Here is an 18786-nt window from a genome sequence, read left to right on the forward strand (position 1 = left end):
TTGCACCACCTTGTGCATCTGGCTTACATAGGTCCTGGGGAATCTAACCTGGGTCCTTTGGTTTTGCAGGCAAGTGCCTTAACCATAAAGCCATTTCTCCAGCCCAGTTTATTATTTTTTAACTTAAAAAAAAAACACAAGAAGAGGCCACGATCCTTAGCTATTTGTTGTATCTGTTTTTTTTTTTCCTTATCTCAATGAACTCATCTTTAAGAATATGAAGAGACCATCTTACATGAGTGTCCATGGTAGTGGTGTGGTACACACACTTGGAGATTGTCCCCAGTGGTTGCTGATTTCTAGTGTCATATACTTGTATCATCTCTTCTCCTGGTGTATGGGCTGGAATCAGTGGCTCATTTTTTGTACAAAGGTGGTAGACTGTTATTTCTGAGATTCGGTCATGGCTGCATTTCCATTTCAAGGACAGGACAAGAACCAGAGATTCAAAAAGGTCACATGAATGCCCTGTAATCTCTGTGGGCACTCAGTTCTGCCTGATAATGAACACTTTATGAGGACTTTCATGTGCATGGTATTAAGGACACGTACAGAAAATGCAGGTCTTCCTCTGAGGTAGTCATCACGTTGTACGTCTGACTTGAGGGCTGAGGAGCAAGTTAGATTTCAGGAGACCAGGTAAAACACTGTCTGATACGGAGTGGATCTCCCGGGATGGAAATGTGTTTGTCTTGAAGAAGGGGAACCATAGCCACCAATGAACAACCAGAACCTGTTTGGACCAGATTCTTCACCTGGTCAAGCTTTGATCCATTGGGCATTCCTAGGTGAGCTGAATCCACCTGGGAGGTTATGTCTTCTTGGCTGGTGAGAATCTGGACAGATTTGGAAAGAACCCTTTGCAAACACAGTTCGGTAAGGTTTGCTCTTCGGTAAGGTAGAGGGAAAAACTTAGAAACTGAAACAAATCTAGTTTTGTTTTAGATGAGTTTGTATTTTTACAAAGTAATAAAGTAGTCATAGCACAGAAGACAGTTGCTGCCTTTAGGGTACTTTTTGTTTTATTACATGGTATGAGATGTGTCAAAACTCAATTAAAATTCCCCTCACCTTTACTAGTGGGTTAAAATGGATTATCCAGTGTGATGTCAAATGTTCCCTTTTCTTTTTCTTTGTGTATGCGTGGGATGTCTTTGTGCGCACACACGTGTGATATGCCTATGTGTGTGAGCCCCATGCATACTTGTGGAGGCCAGGGAAGGTTTCAGTGCCCTCCTCCATCATTCCTTCCTTCCCTGACACTGAGTCTCTCTCTAAACTGGGAATTCCACTTAGTCACATTAGCTGAACAGTGAGTCCTGGTGATTCTCCTGTCTCCTCTCCCCTCAGTATTACGGTTACAGGCATGTGCCTGGCTTTTAATGTTGGGTGCTGAAGATTAAGTTCAGTCTGTGCTATACAGCAAGTATTGTTATCTGCTGAGGCATCTTCTCAACCTTCATATTCAAGTTTATATTACAATTAGACATTGGACTCAGAGAAACAAAATCATGACTGGCTTTGAAAAAGAACTGTGCATAATCAAATATTTCCTAGTTGATGCACCAGGAAATTCAGGGACCTTTCTCTGCATAGCAGTTACCTGCCTTTCTCTATGTTCTATCAAAAGAAAGTGGGTCTTAAATCACAATTCCATTCTGCCCATCTCTGCCTGAGAACGCACTAGGGCCATTCGGGAGCTGAACCTCTTGTGGGGCCCATCATTTATGATGCAGCTTACGTACATAAACCTAGGTGGTCCTCTGCTGGTCTTGATGGTAGATTTATAGACCTCACCTTTCAAAAAGTCAAACTTCTGTTTCCCATTCATCCTAATAAAGCAGTAGGAGTTTCCTGGAGGGAATCTGATAAGCCTAATTGTTCGCACTGGGGAGTGTTAGCAGCTGGGGCATGTATAGCATGTGGGGAGGTATTAACTCTCTCCATACTTCCTTTTTGATTTAAAAAACAGAAGCCAGACTGTAGGGATCTGTAACAGATACTCAAGTTGTTCATACTCTGGCAAGATGGGTGAGACATGGACCTGATTTGATGACACAGTAAAGGATAGTCGTTGATAGCTGATACTCGTCCCTCTCCTCCTCCTCCTCTTTTTCTTTTTTTGAGCTGGAGTCTCGCTCTAGTTTGGAATTCACTATGTAGTAGTCTCAGGGTGCCCTTGAACTCAATGATGATTCTCCTACCTCCCGAGTGCTGGGATTAAGGGTGTGTACACCACCGAGCTTCATTTTTGTTTTGGAGACAGTGTATCATGTATGGCAGGCTGTCCTCCATCCAACTCACCATGTTGCCAAGGTTGACCTTGAACTTCTCACGTTCCTGCCCCACTTTGCTGACGTTGGAATTACAGATGCACTGGACCACACCTTGTTTGTGTGATGCTGGGGGGCCGAACCCAGGGCTCTGTGTAGGCTACCAAAAAGTGCAAGCTACACCCCGAAACGCTTCCGGGGGGCTCTGTATCAGGCAGGAGCACCAGTACCGAGTGTGTCTGTGCTGTGGGAGTCGGTCCTTTAATCTCTGCTCTCAGTGAAGAACAGCGTTCTCCCCTTGCTGTCTGGGAAGCCCTGCTACTACTCAGAAGCATGACAGTGACAGGGCATTTTGCCCTCCCTGCTGTCTAGGGAACACGTCATGGGACCCATGTAGTGCTGTGCTAGGCAGCTTTTTGGTTGCTATGACAAAAGGCTTGAGGAGAGCAACTTAAAAGGAGGAGAGATTGATTTGCAGTCGCAGGTTCTGAGATTTCAGCCCACAGCTGCTTGGCTGTCTTGTGTCTGGAATGATGATGGCTCAGCATCCTGGCTGGGACATGTGCCCAAGCTGAGCTGCTTACGTTGTAGAACCTGGGAAGCGGAGAGAGAGGAAGCGGCCCGCTGACAGGCTAGGCCCTTCCGAGCCAACGTCACAAGTCCCATTCACCGACGTAAGTGTCCTAGGATCCAACCACCTGTCAGTTAGCACCAGGAACTGGGGATCAGATCCTTGTCACATGAGCCCCATGGAGGGACACGCATATGCAAATGAGAGTGTGGTGGCCAGATCATGCCTCAACCTGACTGGATCTCAGAAGGCTTGGGTGTCGGGTCAAATGCCCTGGGTGTTGCTATTGGAGGGTGCCTCAGGTGATCAGTGAATTTTGAGTGAATTAGTTGTTCTCAGTGACCTCCTTCCAGCCAATTGTACTCTGTATAGAATAAAAAATTGGCCTCCCTGAGCCAGATACATCAGCTCTCCCCTCCCATGGATGCAAACTGGAAACTGGCTGCCCCAAGACAGCCTGCCAGCCTACCCTGAAGTCCAAAGAACTACCAGCCTCTATCGTCACATGAGCAAACGCCTTATAATAAACTTACCTCCACAGACACACAGGCTCCCTGGGCCCCGCTTACCTCCGCAGACACACGGGTTACGTGGATTCTGTTTACCTCTCCTGATAGCACAGGATTTGTAGATTCTGTTTCTCTGGAGCACTCTAGCTCCGTTCACAAGCATCTAGGTCACTTGTGAAGGTGGTCCCATTAGACACTGTATACTTTTGAGCATTAGAAAAAGCCTTCCACCCCCATTCATTGTGGTCAACCGCTGACACGTTTCAGAAGTGAGAGAGAGTGGCATGGGGGTCACCGGGGAGCCAGAAAGAAGCACCCAGTATAACTGAGGCAAGAGGGACATGTTCAAAGGAAGGTAAATGACTTTTCAAGGCAGACAGTGTGCCAAGTGCCAGGTGACTGGAAGGGTGGTAACAGAAGTCCACTAGTATGCAGAGGAGCCTATATTCAAGATCTCATCTGTGTGGCTGTGTTCTGGGCTCCCTTTATTGCTTCATGCACTCATTGGACAAACATAAAATGAGAGCTTGGGATATGCCTCTATGACCAGATAACTGATGGAAGCAACTCCACGGAGGGTCCGTTCAAATGATCCCAATCCATCATGGCTGGAAGGCAACACTAAGCAAGTCAGCCTGGCAGCGGGAATCAAGGCTCTCAAAAAAAAAAAAAAAAAAAAAAAAAAGGTAAAACAGTAATAAGCATTTTTAATTATTTTATTTATTTTTATTTTTATTTGAGACCGAGGAGGGGCATTAAAAAAATTTTTTTTGAGGCAAGCCCAACAAACTGGGCTTTTAGAGATAGAACGAATTGGCATGCCAGGTCCTCCAGCCACTGCAATCAAATTTCAGACACATGCGCCCCCTTGTGTACATGTGTGACATTGCATGCTGGCATCACTGTGTCTGGCTTATGTGGGACCTGGAGAGTTGAACATGAGTCCTTGGGCTTTGCAGACAAGTGCCTTATCTGCTAAGGCATCTCTCCAGCCCAGCATTTGTTTATTTGCTTGCCTGCTTGCTTGTTGTGTGTGTGGGTGTGTGTGCAGAGGGCAGGGACAACTTTTAGGTGTCTGTGCTCTACTTGCTCTGTGACAGGGTCCCTGGCTGCTGCTGTTGCAAACATATCAGAATAGCTGGCCCAGGAGCTTCGGATTCTCCTGGCTCTGTCTCCCATTGTATAGGCACTTTGGGATCCCACATGCATGTGCCACATTGCGTCTGGCTTTATGTGGTCACTGGGGAATTGAACTGTTCCACCTCAACGCCAGTACTGCATTTCAATAATACAAATTGGGGTAAAAGGACATGTTCGTTTTGACAAAAAGAAAAAAGATAAGGAAACTCTAACTTATTTAATACCACTGCTCTTTTTTTTAGTATCCCTGGAGATTGGGTATTACAGAACAGCTCCAGGCCATGTGTAGTCGACATACTGTGGTGTAATTAGGGTGAAAGGAATGCCATTAAGGTTACCTCAAAGTTTTGCAGATCAAAGTATTTCCCTTGATTTTCTGTACGTTTCCTGGTATTCCTTTAAACATTGGTGTGAAATTGGGTAGCAAGTCTTCTGCAGTGTTGATAAGGTTCCTAGCCAGTAGGTGAGCAGTTGGGACTGACCACCGTTTTCTTCGGTTTTAAAAGCTGTTGGTCTTTTCCACTTACTCTCAATTTTTTTTTGGAAACATTTAATAGTACATTATTTTGACTCTCTTACCTTGTCTTCATGTAATTTTGCAGTGACTGAGAGCCATATGTTGAGGCTGGAGACCTCCTTCTGTAAGCTGATGCACACATGTGAGATTGAGACGATAATGCTTCTGATACTGAAGGCAAAACGTTGTCTTCTGTTGCTTCACAGTTCATTAAAGTCCTTTACTGTGGTCTAAGAGGTATTCAGATATACATCCTTTGGAAAAATACCAGAGGAAAGTAATTGGAGTCATGGAAAATAACCACTATCAATCATGGGAGGAATGCGGAAGAGTCTGAAGGCCTGGGAGAGTAACTTGCAGCTGGCAATGCTTCAGTGAATAGATGTATTTCACTTGTGGACAAGGTGGCTTCTCATTTTCCCAGCAGGCCTCAGTCAGATCCATCACACAATCACTTCCATAATGGAAGCTGAAGACACGGTTTATAAAGAAAAGCTATTTTCCCAGTCAAAGATAAATTAGTGAGGTGGAAACATGTATTTATTTTACTTTGTATTTTAAACCTCATGTGATTTTTGTGTGGGAGGTGGAACCAGGGCCCCACAAATGCTGAGCGGTTACTCTAGAGCTCCTCCTCCAGCCCAGTTGCTTTGGTTTTGACACGGGTATTGTCAAGCCTTTTAAAGTATTTTAAAGTTAACTTTGTTTATATGGTGTGGTGGATTAAATGACAACTGTCTAAATGTTCACCAGCTACATCCTAGGATCTGTGAATGTGGCTTTGTTGGGAAAAGGGTCTTTGAACATTTTTGTGGCTTTTAAAAATTTTGTTTGAGAGATAGAAAGAGGCAGAGAGAGAGAGAGAGAGAGAGAGAGAGAGAGGGGGGGGGGGGAGGGAGAGAGGGAGAGAGAATGGGTGTACCAGAGCCACCAGCTGCTGCAAACAAACTCCAGACGTGTGTGCCCCCTTGTGCACGTGTGTGACATTGCGTGTTTGTATCACTGTGTGTCTGTCTTATGTGGGACCTGGAGATTCGAGCATAAGTTCTTAGGCTTTGGCAGCAAGCTCCTTAACTGCTAAGCCATCTCTCCAGCCCGTCTTTGAACATTTAATTAAGGTTATGTCCTGAATTACTTCATGGGGGCCCTTGTGGCAATCAAGATCATCTTCATATATGATAGAAGACAGATACACAGAGAAAGCACTGTGAAGATTGAGGAGAGACTGCAGTGCTAGAACCAACCCAATGACGTGGAGAAATGCTCCTGTTCTCAGTAGGAGCTGGAAGAGGGAGGCAGGACTCCTTCTTGCCTAGGCCTCTAGAGGGAGTATGGCTCTACTGACAACTTGGAATTGTGGCCTTTAAAAAATGTGAATAACTCAACTGTTTGAAGTCTTCATGTTTGCAGTGATTTGTCACAGTAGCTGCAGCAACCTAAGGTGTCTAGGGCTGAGCAACTCACTGAGAAATAATAACACATTAGTGGTGAGGTGATCGAGAGCGTCCCATCTGCCTGTGAGCGTCACAGGCAGTGTGCAGAGGTGAGTGTCCGTTGCCTTACCTTGAGCTGGGTGGACTCATGTAAATACGGGGGCGTGGTCAAAGACAACATTTTCCGGAACATTCCCTGCTGTTAAGTAACCTTCAAGCAGTGCTTGCTTGAGAAGGAAAAGCATTTGTGCAAAGTAAAGTCTCTTGATATGCCTATTAATATGTTAAAAGAAGGCAGTTAGTAACCTGAAATCAAACTTCATGAGCTTAAAGCTGGTGTGCACTGCATGATGGGCATATGCCATTCCTCACAGTTAAAGCACAGAAGTATGGCATCCAACCTGCTGTGATATGCGTGGGCATTTTAGTAACGTTTGCTCAGCCCAAGCTGTCAGATTTTTCTGTCAAGAAAACATTTCTCTAATTTTACACTGGAAGCTGATGAATAGATACCAGCATTTATTACTGTCATATAAAGTGATACTAATAGAGCACATTATCTTTAAAGCTATATCCAGATAAAATTCATGTTCTGAAAAAAATCAGTATTTTAAATGTGCAGTACAATGCTGATAGACTTACAGTTGTGCAGACGCCACTGCAGTCAGTCTTAGGGCACCCCACCAGCCCAACCAAACATACCCCTTGGGAATATCTGTGCTCAGCCAGCCAGTATCTGCTTCTGTCTTTGCAAGTTTTCATCTTCTGGATACTTCACGTAAATATGGAATGAAACACACTTTGATTCCAGGTCTCTTGAACATACCATGAGGTAGGTTTGTGCGTTCCATCATAGCCTGTGTCTGTACTTTCATTTCTTATGGCTGGATGGCATTATTCACTCATGCTATTCCAAATGCCTTGTCTCTCGCTTTCCCAGTAAGTGGACATTTGGTTGGAGTATTATGAATAACCCTGCTTTACCTATTTTCCATACAAGGGTGTTGTTTTTTTTTTTTTTTTGGAATAATGCTTAACTAAATGGGACTGATGGCTTAATATAGTGAGCTCTTGTTTTGATGGCCTTCTGAATGGCAGCTGACATATCAGGGGTGTTGTTTGAGGTCCACAGTTAGTCCACACGTTAAGCAGGACTCTTGATTGCGTAGTATTTTTTATTGTGACCATCCTGATCTGGTATCTGCTTTTAACTACTGGCTGAGAATCTTGAGGGTGTACTTCTAAGCAGTTCAAATAGGTTTGGACTACTGCTCATTGCCCTGGTCCTCAAGATGCAAGCACATACACGTTTACATATATGTTTTCCCTTACACACAACAGAAGAAGGAAGAGATGGTAAGAGGGACAGAGATAACAGTGAAATAAGAAAAGGTGTTGATGAACAGAAATATAAGCAAAGCAGACATTGACTGTGGGCAGGGAAGGAGGAAGTCGAAGGGCAAGCTAAGCAAAGCTTTGCTCTTAGAAAACACAGCAGAAAGCTCCCATGCTGAGAGGACCCCTGAGCAGGTGACCCACCTGGTGACCAGGACCAAAGGTGTTTATGTCCCTCAGGGTGTAAATTATATATCAAGTCAAGGTGGTTTAGACGGATTACCTTTAGTGTGTATAGGGGTTCCACCCTTGGGGATGGAAAAAATAGGCCTCAAGTCAGGGTGAACTGGATTGACTATTTTGAATGTATATGGGGACTCTTGCTAAGTAAAGGAGCAAGGGGCTAGAGAGATGGATGCAAAGCCAAAGGACCTTGGTTTGATTCCCTAGGGCCCATGTAAGCCAGATGTACAAGGTGGTGCATGTGTCTGGAGTTCATTTGCAGTGGTTGGAGGCCCTGGTGCGCCCATTCTCATTCTCTGTCTCCTCTTTCTCTCTCAAATAAATAAAAATGAATTTTTTTTTTAAAAGAAAGGAACAAGGGGCTGGAGAGATGGCTCAGCAGTTAAAGGTGCTGGGTGCAAAGCCTGATGACCTGGGTTCGATCCCCCAGTACCCACTTAAAGCCAGGTACATAAAGTAGCACATGCAGCTGGAGTTCATTTGCAGGGGAAAAAGACCCTGGAGTGTCTATTCATTCTCATTATCTATCTCTTCTCTCTGCCTGAAAATAAATAAAACTTTTTTTTTTTTTTTTAAGCAAGGCACAAGGGCACAAGGGAGGTGGTGATTCGGGGCTTACTTTACCATCCTTGGACTCTGTCCTCTGCACTTGTCATTAGTGATATCCTTTTTGAGCCTGTGACCCTAGCTATCTACCTAGAAAATTAGGACTAACTTACTACGCTGAGCTATGTCCCCCAGAATGTTCTTACACAGCTCAAATAACAGGGAAGCACATGTTCTCTGGGGGTTTATTCTGTACGTCAGCAGATTTCCATGTATACATGTGAGCTGAGAAGGTCATTCACTGTGACCCTGGTTTCACTGGGGAGAGCAGAGCTACGTGCACAGAGGGGGGGCATGTCTTTGGCAATCAGCTGGGCTACAAACTTGTTCCATCCATTTTGCAATCCCTCCATATTGTTTAGAAACTCTTATTTTGAAAATTCCCTAAGTGCCATTTTATGAACCAAACCAAAAAAAAAAAAAAATCCATGATCTCATTACTTTATTGTCACACTTCATATGTAAGATGCTAAGGCAATATGCCTTAGTAATTGAGCTTATAAATAAATTGAGATTCCTATCTCCCATACTGCCTAGTGCTCAGTTTAGCCTATTTTGAGATGCGAATTGCCTGCTTTCCTACCATCTCATCTCATAAGAAAAGCAATATGTTTAAAACAGAGAACGCTCTAACTGCAGCCATTTCTTTCTGAGTCCATTTTTCCCACTGAATTCACTACCAAGCCACTTTTCACCAGCTATTGTAAAAATGGTCTAAGCGCCTCTGGGATAAATCAGTTTTCTTTATGATCATAGTTATTTGAGCAAATTATGTTGTGGGAGGGCTTGGCTTCAAAAGATATTTTGAGTTTCATTCATATTATAACCTGATTGGAATACCAAACAGGGTTGGCAGAGATAAACAGAGGCATGGTGTGGCTGTTGGGGGGAGCGCAGACTTGTACTCAGATAAATATGCCATGTTCTTCGTGGTAGTTAATCAGTATTTTCAAGAACACACGGCTGTTGTCATATGTCAGAGGTGTGAGGCTTCAAGTAGTGAGATCCCACTCGCTATGGCAATTGACAAATGAGTGAGAGGCTTATGGAGACTGGAACCTTCCACAGAGGATGAGGGGGAAGTCACCAGGAAACAAGGGGACACAGTCACCCTTTCATTTCAGCAGTCTGGAAGATAATTAATTTTAAAACGTTCTGACTTACATCCTAAACTTCAGTTCTAAGTGTTGGGGGAAGTATTAAAGTCTCTGCACTTGTGTTTTCGTGATGTACTCTGTAAAGACTAAAGGGCGGTCTGAGTCCAGAGCCAGCCATATTGTAGATGTGCTACTTACAGAAAGGAACTTAGTGGGATTTGAGTTAAGCTTCTGTAGTAAGCATTTCACCACTTACTTTCCTCAAATTTAAATGAAGCCTGAAGGTTCACATTCCAGATGGCTTCACAGAATTGTCCAGCTCTCCTTGTTTTGCCTCTGCACAGCTTGGGACTGGATGACTATATATATAGATTTTCAAGGAAGGGTCTCACTGTAGCCTGGGCTGACCTGGGGTTCACTATGTAGTCTCAGGGTGGTCTCGAACTCACAGCGATCCTCCTACCTGTGTCTCCTGAGTGCTGGGATCACAGGCGGGCGCCACCATGTCCAGCTTGGATGATCATACTTGGTACCTGGTTAGGATAATCTTTCCTACAGCTCAATTACATTTTATTTATAAGGACTCTGTATGCATTTTAGTTGTAAAAATAAAAATCGGGCTCAGCAGTTAAGGTGCTTGCCTCAAAACCTGATGACCCAGCTTTGAATCCACAATACCCACGTAAAGCCAGATGCACAAAGATGTGCATGCATCTGGTGTTTGCAGCGGCTGGAGGCTCTGGCATGCCCATTTTCTCTCTGATTGACAGACAGACAGACAGACGGATAGATAGCAGACAGACAGACATATAGATGTATGTATGTATGTTTTTTAAACAGGAGAGAACCAAAAATTCAGAAATAAAAAGACCCATTTCCCAGTGACTTGAGCTAGTTTTGGGATATTTTAACATTAGCAAATTAATTAGGTATGAATTCATTTAAAACAAATGAGTTCAAATTGAAAAAGCAAATCTTTAGTTTCATTAAAATTCTCATCTTTGGATGCGACGTACATAAACTAGATAAACTAAGTATTTTCTGAAATAAACAGTATTTCTGAATTACTGTAACTTTTACTCAAGCTCTCATAGAATAAAAGCAGCTCTTATTCTAGAAACCATGTTTTAGCCAAAGAGTAGAAATGGAAAGTTGTTTACATACTTTTAAATTTTTTCTGTCTCACAAATGCTGCTCCCCCACACACTTAAAGTGCTTAGCAGTAAATTATTTTCAGTTTGGTCATAACTAGTATAATGAGCACAGCTCAACTCTATCAGGGCAAGTTTGCATGTAAGCTTTTTTCTTTTTTTGTATCTTACCATGTCTCTTCTTATGTTGGATTTTCTGCTGTCAACTTATGAATTTAAAAAAAACTATAGTTACCACTCTTTAGAAATACCCGGAAAAGAGGAAGCTTGAGTATGTCACACACAACAGGTTCCCTTGGATACACACGGGTCTGTAAAAACTTATGTGGAGTTTTCATTTCTTTGTATATGTATGTGTGTGTGTGTGTGGGCATGCCAGAGTCTCTCCTCCCTGCAGAGAGACTGCCAGATGTTTTTACCGCCTTTTGCATTCCCCCTTATGTGAAAGCAAGTGCCTTTAACTGCTGAACCACCTCCGCAGCCTTGCTTTCATCGAGTTCTGATGAGTGGAATTTAGATTCAGAGATTTCAGATTTGTCTAAATTGTTTCCCTTTAGGCTAGAATGATGTTTATTCTACATTTGTCCTTCATAACTTTGGGGGTTCTATATTCAATTTCTGGATACTTTGGGGGGGAGTGATTGATGCAAAGAGAATCTCACTTAAAAAACGTATCATTTATACACACACACACACACACACACACACACACACACACACACACGTAAAATAAAATAACAGATTATATACTCTTTTATCCCCTCACCCCTGGTCTCCTTACCCTGGAGCCTTCCTCAGTGGGGTTATAGGATGTCAAAACTGCCCTTTTTAAAAGTCTGTAATTTCTATTGATTTCAGTGGCTTCTAGGCATTGAATCCCAAACCATGTACATTAAAGAACTGAAACCAGGAGTTTTCATTTTTATGAGAATTGCTGCAGCAGGGCCTCCAGCCGCTGCAATGACACTCCAGATGCGTGCATCATCTTGTGCGACCATGCGTCACCGTGTGTGTCGGGCTTACATGGGACCCAGAAATTCGAATCTGGGTCCTTAGGCTTCGCAGGCAAGCACCCTTTACCGCCAAGCCATCTCTCCCACCAGGGAAACCACAAGTTCTGACAGCTCAGGGCCCAGCAACTTAAACCCAGCACTGGGGAGGTCGAGGCAGGAAGACCACCATGAGTTCGAGTTTGCCCTGAGACTACATAGTGAGTTCCAGGCCAACCTGGACTAGAGGGAGGACCCTACCTGGAAAAACCCAAAAATAAATAAATAAATTCAAAAGTGAGGCATGGTGACACACCTTTAATGTCAGCACTCGGGAGGGAGAGATAGGATCGCTGTGAGTTTGAGGCCACCCTAAGAATACATAGTGAATTCCAGATTAGTCTGGACTAGAACGAAACCCTACTTCTCAAAAAATGAGAAAAAAACAAAAACAAAAGGCCAGCATGGTGGTGTGTACCTTTAACTCCAGCACTGGGGAGGCGGAAGTAGGAGGAGAAGAGGCCACCTTGAGACTACAGAGTAAATTCCAGGTCAGCCTGGGCTAGAGTGAGACCCCCCATCCCCAAAAATTAAAGTAGCACTTGGCAGAGGTCGGAGGATCACCGTGAGTTTGAGACCACCCTGAGACTACTTAGTGACTCCCAAGTCAGCCTGGGCTAGAGTGAGACCCCCCCCACCATCCCAAAAAAACAAAATAAGTAAATAAATGCAGCATTTGGGAGGCAGAGGTAGGAGGATCACCATGAGTTCGAGGCCACCCTGAGATTACAGAGTGATTTCCAGATCCATATGGGCTAGAGAAACCCTCATCCCACCCCTCCAAATCAAAATAAAATAAAAGCAGCACTTGGGAGGCAGAGGCAGGAGGGTCGCCATGAGTTTGAGGCCATCCTGAGAGTAGAGTGAATTCCACGACAGCTTGGGCTAGAGTGAGACCCTCCATCCCAAAACACCCAAGTAAATAAAAAGCAGCAGGAGGCAGAGGCAGGAGGATCGCCGTGAGTTCAAGGAGCGCCCGAAACTACAGGGTGAATTCCAGGTCAGTCTGGGCTAGAGTGAGACCACCACAACCCCCGCCTGGCCAAAAAACCCCAACATAAATAAAGACAAAAGCACCCGGGAGGCAGAGGCAGGAGGATCGCCGTGAGTTCGAGGCCACCCTGACACTCCGCAGTGGATCGGCACCCTGGAAGAACCCAGACCGCGGAGCGCGTCACCGTCTCCGGCTTCACGCCGGCCCCCGCTCAGAGAAGACACGGACACGGGCTGGGTCTGCTCTGCGTCTTTATTTTCTCTCATCCACGCTTCGTCGTCGTCCTCCATCCTCCTCCTCCTCGTCCGGCGTGGCGTCCGCTCACGCGCCGCCCTGCCGGGCCGCCAGCCGCCGGTCGCGCTCCTCGGCCACCGAGAGGCGCAGGCCGCGGCCGCGCGGCAGCGACACCCACGGGCGGCCGCCGCGGCCGATGACGAAGATGTTGGCGAGGCGCGTGGCGAAGGCGTGGCCGCCCGCGTCGCGCACGTGCACCACGTCGAAGGAGCCCGGGTGCCGCTCGCGGTGCGCGATCACGCCGAAGCGGCCCACGTTGGCGCCGCCCGTCACCATGCACAGGTTGCCCGGCTCGCACTTGACGAAGTCGGTGATGGCGCCGCCGTCCAGGCGCACGCGCACCGTGTCGTGCGCCTTCACCAGCGGGTCCGGGTAGCGCACGGTGCGCGCGTCGTGCGTCACCAGGTGCGGCACGCCCTTGGCGCCCACGAACGTCTTCGTCACCTTGCAGAGCTTGTAGCGCGCCTCGTCGGCCGAGATGCGGTGCGCGGCGAAGCGGCCCTTGGCGTCGTACAGCAGCCGGAAGTGCTCGCCGCTGCGCTCGATGCTCAGCACGTCCATGAAGCCGGCCGGGTAGGTGGCGTCGGTGCGCACGCGCCCGTCCACCTTCACCAGGCGCTGCATGCAGATCTTGCGCACCTCGGCGCCCGTCAGCGCGTACTTGAGCCGGTTGCGCAGGAACACCAGCAGCGGCAGGCACTCGCGCAGCTTGTGCGGCCCGGCCGACGGCCGCGGCGCGAACACGCCCGTCAGCTTGTCCAGCATCCAGTGCTTCGGGGCGGCGACGCGCTTCAGGTGCTTCTTGGGCCCGCGAGCCATGGCGGCCACCGACGCAACGGACGAGCACGGAGAAGCCGCGGCCGCCTTCTTCGAGCGGCGAGCAGCGAGTGTGCGTGCCGCGTGCCGGGAGAGGCGGTGTGCGCAGGAGCGGAAGTGACGCCCACGCGCATCCGGGGCTCTTTCCAACGGTCGGCCGCTGCCTGCCCCGCCCCGCCCAGGGGCGCAGCGCGCGCGCTTGCTCTCTCTCGCCCCCTGCTGGCCGGAGGTTGAAGGGGCGGAACTGGGGAGAAAGGCCCCTGGGTCTCTTGACATAATTAAAAAATATTTATTTATCTTGTAAAACTTACTTTATTTTGAGAGAGAGAGAGGGAATGGACATGCCAGGGCCCTTAGCTGTTGCAGACGAACTCCAGACACATGTGCCACCTTGTGCATGTGACTTACGTGGGTGCTCCGGAAATGAACCTGGGTCCTTAGGCTTCATAGGCAAGTGTCTTAACTGTTAATTCATCTCTCCAGCCCCCAAATATTTTAATTTTATTTATTTGACAGAAAGAGGCAGAGACACAGAGAGAGAGACAGAGCGAAAGAGAATGGGCGGGCCGAGGCCTCCAGCCCCTGCAGACGAACTCCAGACGCGTGTGCTACCTTGTGCTTACCTGGGTCCCGAGGAATGGAATGTGGGATACTTGGCTTTGCAGGCAAGTGCCTTAATAGCTAAGCCATTCCTCCAGCTCAGTTTTTTGTTTCTCCCCCTTTCCCGCCCTTCCTCTTGTTTTGTGTGCTGAGGCCTGGGCACGAGATTCCCTGTGGAGTCTTGAGAACATATAAGAGCCACACCTGATTCCTGCCTCCATGGAGAGTGCCACCAAATGTGTGTTTTATAATATGAAATAATAACTGAACTCATTAAACTTTGCATGTGTGGGAAAGATCAGAAAAGGGAGAGCAGTCTATGGAATAACTTCCGGAAAGTTTAAATTAAGGATTGCCAATACTTAGAAATGAAAAAGGAGGCTGGAGGGATGGCTTGGTAGTTTAGGGCACTTGCTTGCAAAGCTAAAGGACAATGGTTCGATTATCCAGGACCCACGTAAGCCAGATGCACAAGGTGGCGCATGTATCTGGAGTTTGCAGTGGCTGGAGGCCCTGATGCGCCCATTCATATTCTCTTCCCCCTCCCTCTCCCCTCCTTCCCTCAGGCTTTGCAAGCAAGCACCATTAATGGCTGAGCCATTTCCGCAGCTCCAAACTTAGGTTTTGATGTATTGAGCAGGAAGTGTTATAGTTCACTAGACCCAAGTCATTAAAGTGATTTTTATTGCACGTACAGGAGACGCTTCACGCTGTGTATTTGTTAAACCCTTGTCCTTTCCTTTCCTTCTTTCCTTTTTTGCTGCTTAAACAAAATGATGTTATAAAGAATGCCTTATGATTTGTTCAACCAAGTTAGATGAAAAGATCTGTCTGACAGCTGAGAAGCATGGATGAGAAAAACCCTTGTTTGCATATGTCAGAATTAACAAGCCGTACCAATTAATAGATGTCTTCCACTGGAGAAGTACTTGTTTTTGATTAAACTCTTACAAGGAGCAGAAATACAGAGGGAGGAAAGGGAGGAAGAGAGGATATTAATTGGAACTCAGAGCAAGAACAAACCAATTGTGTGGAACTTATGGTCTGGCCCACTCCTTCCTGTGTGCACTTTACTCTGCTGCCCTGTGCTAACTGGCAGATGGCAGTTATACAGGTATATTCAGGGTAACAGTCCCTCCCGGGACCTTCTCAGTATACTATTGAAGGCCCAGTACTAGGCAGATTGACTGGTTGGCCACCCCAGAGGAGACAGCAGCCTCATGAAAAATTTCTTGTATCTGAAAACTTTTACACTGGAAAATGTCTAAAAGACTAGGAAAATGTGTTTGTTAAAATTGGACCTTGTAATCAGTGGTATTATTATTACTATTATTATTTTCTTTTGGGGGGGGTTTCTGAGGTAGGTTCTCACTCTGGCCCAGGCTGACCTGAAATTAACTATGTAGTCTCAGGGTGGCCTTGAAATCACAGTGATCCACCTACCTCTGCCTCCCAAGTGCTGGGATTAAAGGTGTGCGCCACCACGCCTGGCTGATCAGTGGTATTTTTAAAAAATTCTTGTTATTTTTCAAGTTTTTTAAATTAACATCTTCCATGATTATAAACAATACCTCATGGTAATGCCCTCCCTCCCCCCACTTTCCCCTTTGAAACTCCATTCTCCATCATATCCCTTCCCCCTCTCAATCAGTCTCTCTTATTTTGATGTCATGATCTTTTCCTCCTATTACGATGGTCTTGTGTAGGTAGTGTCGGGCACTGTGAGGTCATGGATATCCAGGCCATTTTGTGTCTGGGGGAAGCACAGTGTAAGGTGTCCTACCCTTCCTCTGGCTCTTACATTCTTTCCGCCACCTCCTCCGCAATAGATCCTGAGCCTTGGAAGGTGCTGAGCACTCCTGTCACTTCTTTCCAGCACCATGATGCCTTCTGAGTCGTCCCAAGGTCACTGCCATCTGAAAAGAGAAGGTTCTCTACCAAAAGTGAGAGTAACATTAATATAAGGGTGTGAACATTAAGATAAGTACTTACTGGGCAGTTTGATAAGCATAGTATATACATTTAGACAGACAGCAGCAGATGTTACACCCCTAGGACTCATGACTACCCCTGTTTGAAGTTTTGAGTATCAGGGATGTATTCCCTCCCATGGAGTGGGCCTCCAGTCCAATTAGAGGGCAGTTGGTTTCCACCATGGCAGACATGCCACTATTATACCCATTGGCTTATTTGGCCTGGTTGGCCAAATATAAGAGTTGCAGTGTCCACTGTTGAGTGTCTTCACTGGTGATTTCTCTCTCTCCCATTGATCAGTAGTATTTTTGAAGGTACTGTTTTAATATTTAACTGCTCACAGTCTTTAAAAGAATCAGTTTGATTCCTTGACACACTGTACAAAGCATTGAGCTCAATGCGCAAGGGAAACAGCTAAGTGAAAGAAAACAATGCCATCCTTCTGTTGACTTTTTCTTCATGGTCTGGTAACTGGAGGTATAGCAACACATGATACTATGTCAGTGGGAAAATGGAATTAGCTGCAAAGAAAATGGAATGTTAGATCATGCCATCCTCTGTGGCACTGAACCTATGGGGTTAGTTAGTAAACAGTAATGGATCAGGGGCTTTTGTGTGACATAGAACAAGTTGCAGGTGCGGGGACAATGTAATAGGTGGGCCCATGGCACCTTTTGCTCTTGGGTGTGTTAGGAAAAGGTCCCTGTTCCTTGGGCAGGTCAGCCAGTGCCTGGACACTCAGGTTGTTAAACAAACTTGTTCTGGGATGTCATCCTTTGCAGGCCAACTCGGTAGCTTTTTCTCAGCCATCTCCCTTGCACATGCACAGTTTGCATGCCTCATATTTGGAGTGTATTGGTTTCAGTGTAATGGTGAATCCAAGGAGCATGTTGAAGATGAATGAAAGCTTTATCTCCAAGGGGAATATGTCGTTCCTTTCCCCTTCTCCTTTCAGGAAGGAGGAGCTGGCGGACCTTGAGAGACAGTAAGCCTTTTCTATACTAATCAGTGGATTCCTTTACTCATTTATTCTTACTTTAACTTCTTATTTTTTTTTTAATTTTGAGACTGTATTTTGCCATATAGCCTTGGTTGGCCTCAAACTTGTATGTAGCAAAGACTGGCCTTGAGCTCATAATCCCCTCGCTTCTCATTCCAGAGTACTGGGGTTACAGGTGTGTATCCAGGTATGTTTTTTGTAGTCATGAATAAAGGACAGGCCATAGGGTATGAGTATTTTTCAGCTTACTCATGGTCCTTATTGTAATCATGGTCGCTTGTAATGACAAACAGAAAACTTAGTGAACTGCAATATTGTTAAATTGTGTTCTAAATGTTTCCTTTAAAAAGATAATTAAAATATTAGTATAGGGCCAGGTATGGTGGCACACACTCTTAATCCCAGTGCTCAGGGGGCAGAGGTAGGAGGATTGCCAAGAGTTCAAGGCCACCCTGAGACTACATAGTGAATTCCAGGTCAGCCTGAGCTAGCGTGAGACCCTACCTCAGAAAACAAAAACAAACAAACAAACAAACAAAATATATATATATTAATATAAGTAAACATATGAATATATATGAATGGTGTCATTGAGACTGAAATTTCTAGTTTCTTGGGCAACTTCTCTACTTAGGTTTTTTTCATTCACATTATGTTTTTAAATGAGTCTCTCAGGCCCAGAAGGAAACAAGAATGTTTTTAAAAATACTTTGCTTTAAAAAAAAATCATGCCAACCTAACTATTGAGAATTCTAGCTTCCATAATAATAATAATGATTGGCATTTGTGTGAACCACGGAGCCCTGACAATGCGAGTAATGATTGTTTTTGTGCTATGTATTTTCTGTGCTAAGAGCCACTGTGATTCTTATTCTGAAATCTTAATGCTAGATGTCTTCCCAGGAGCATTCAATATGAATGAGATTTGGAACTTAAAAATGAAACCAAATTGATTTGAATTGAAGCCTCACAGTTTTCACTCTTCAGCATCACATATTTGTCCTCCACATAAAAAAAAAGAGTTCCAAGTGAAATAAAACTTGAAACTTTAAAAGCAGGACTTTTTTTTTTTTTTTTGGTAAAGTACATTTTATTGATGCTTTCTAAGACTGTGCAAGTAGCTCAGTTACCCACTCTCTCACCTCTGCAGCTCTGACATGACACTTTGCTATCTTTAGTCTGGG

At 45.4% G+C, this 18786-nt stretch overlaps 2 protein-coding genes across 2 annotated transcripts in view; one reads left to right on the forward strand and one right to left on the reverse strand.

Moving 5' to 3' along the window:
• Nucleotides 1–18786, forward strand: part of Tmtc1 (transmembrane O-mannosyltransferase targeting cadherins 1) — a 189634-nt gene that overhangs the window by 75355 nt on the left and 95493 nt on the right. The window lies entirely within an intron of this gene.
• Nucleotides 13240–14031, reverse strand: LOC105944477 (40S ribosomal protein S4-like). Its single transcript, XM_045139480.1, has one exon. The coding sequence runs from the start codon at nucleotides 14029–14031 to the stop codon at nucleotides 13240–13242; it is 792 nt and encodes a 263-aa protein (XP_044995415.1).

This window comes from Jaculus jaculus, chromosome 22, assembly GCF_020740685.1.
Source record: "Jaculus jaculus isolate mJacJac1 chromosome 22, mJacJac1.mat.Y.cur, whole genome shotgun sequence".
Classification (NCBI taxonomy): domain Eukaryota; kingdom Metazoa; phylum Chordata; class Mammalia; order Rodentia; family Dipodidae; genus Jaculus; species Jaculus jaculus.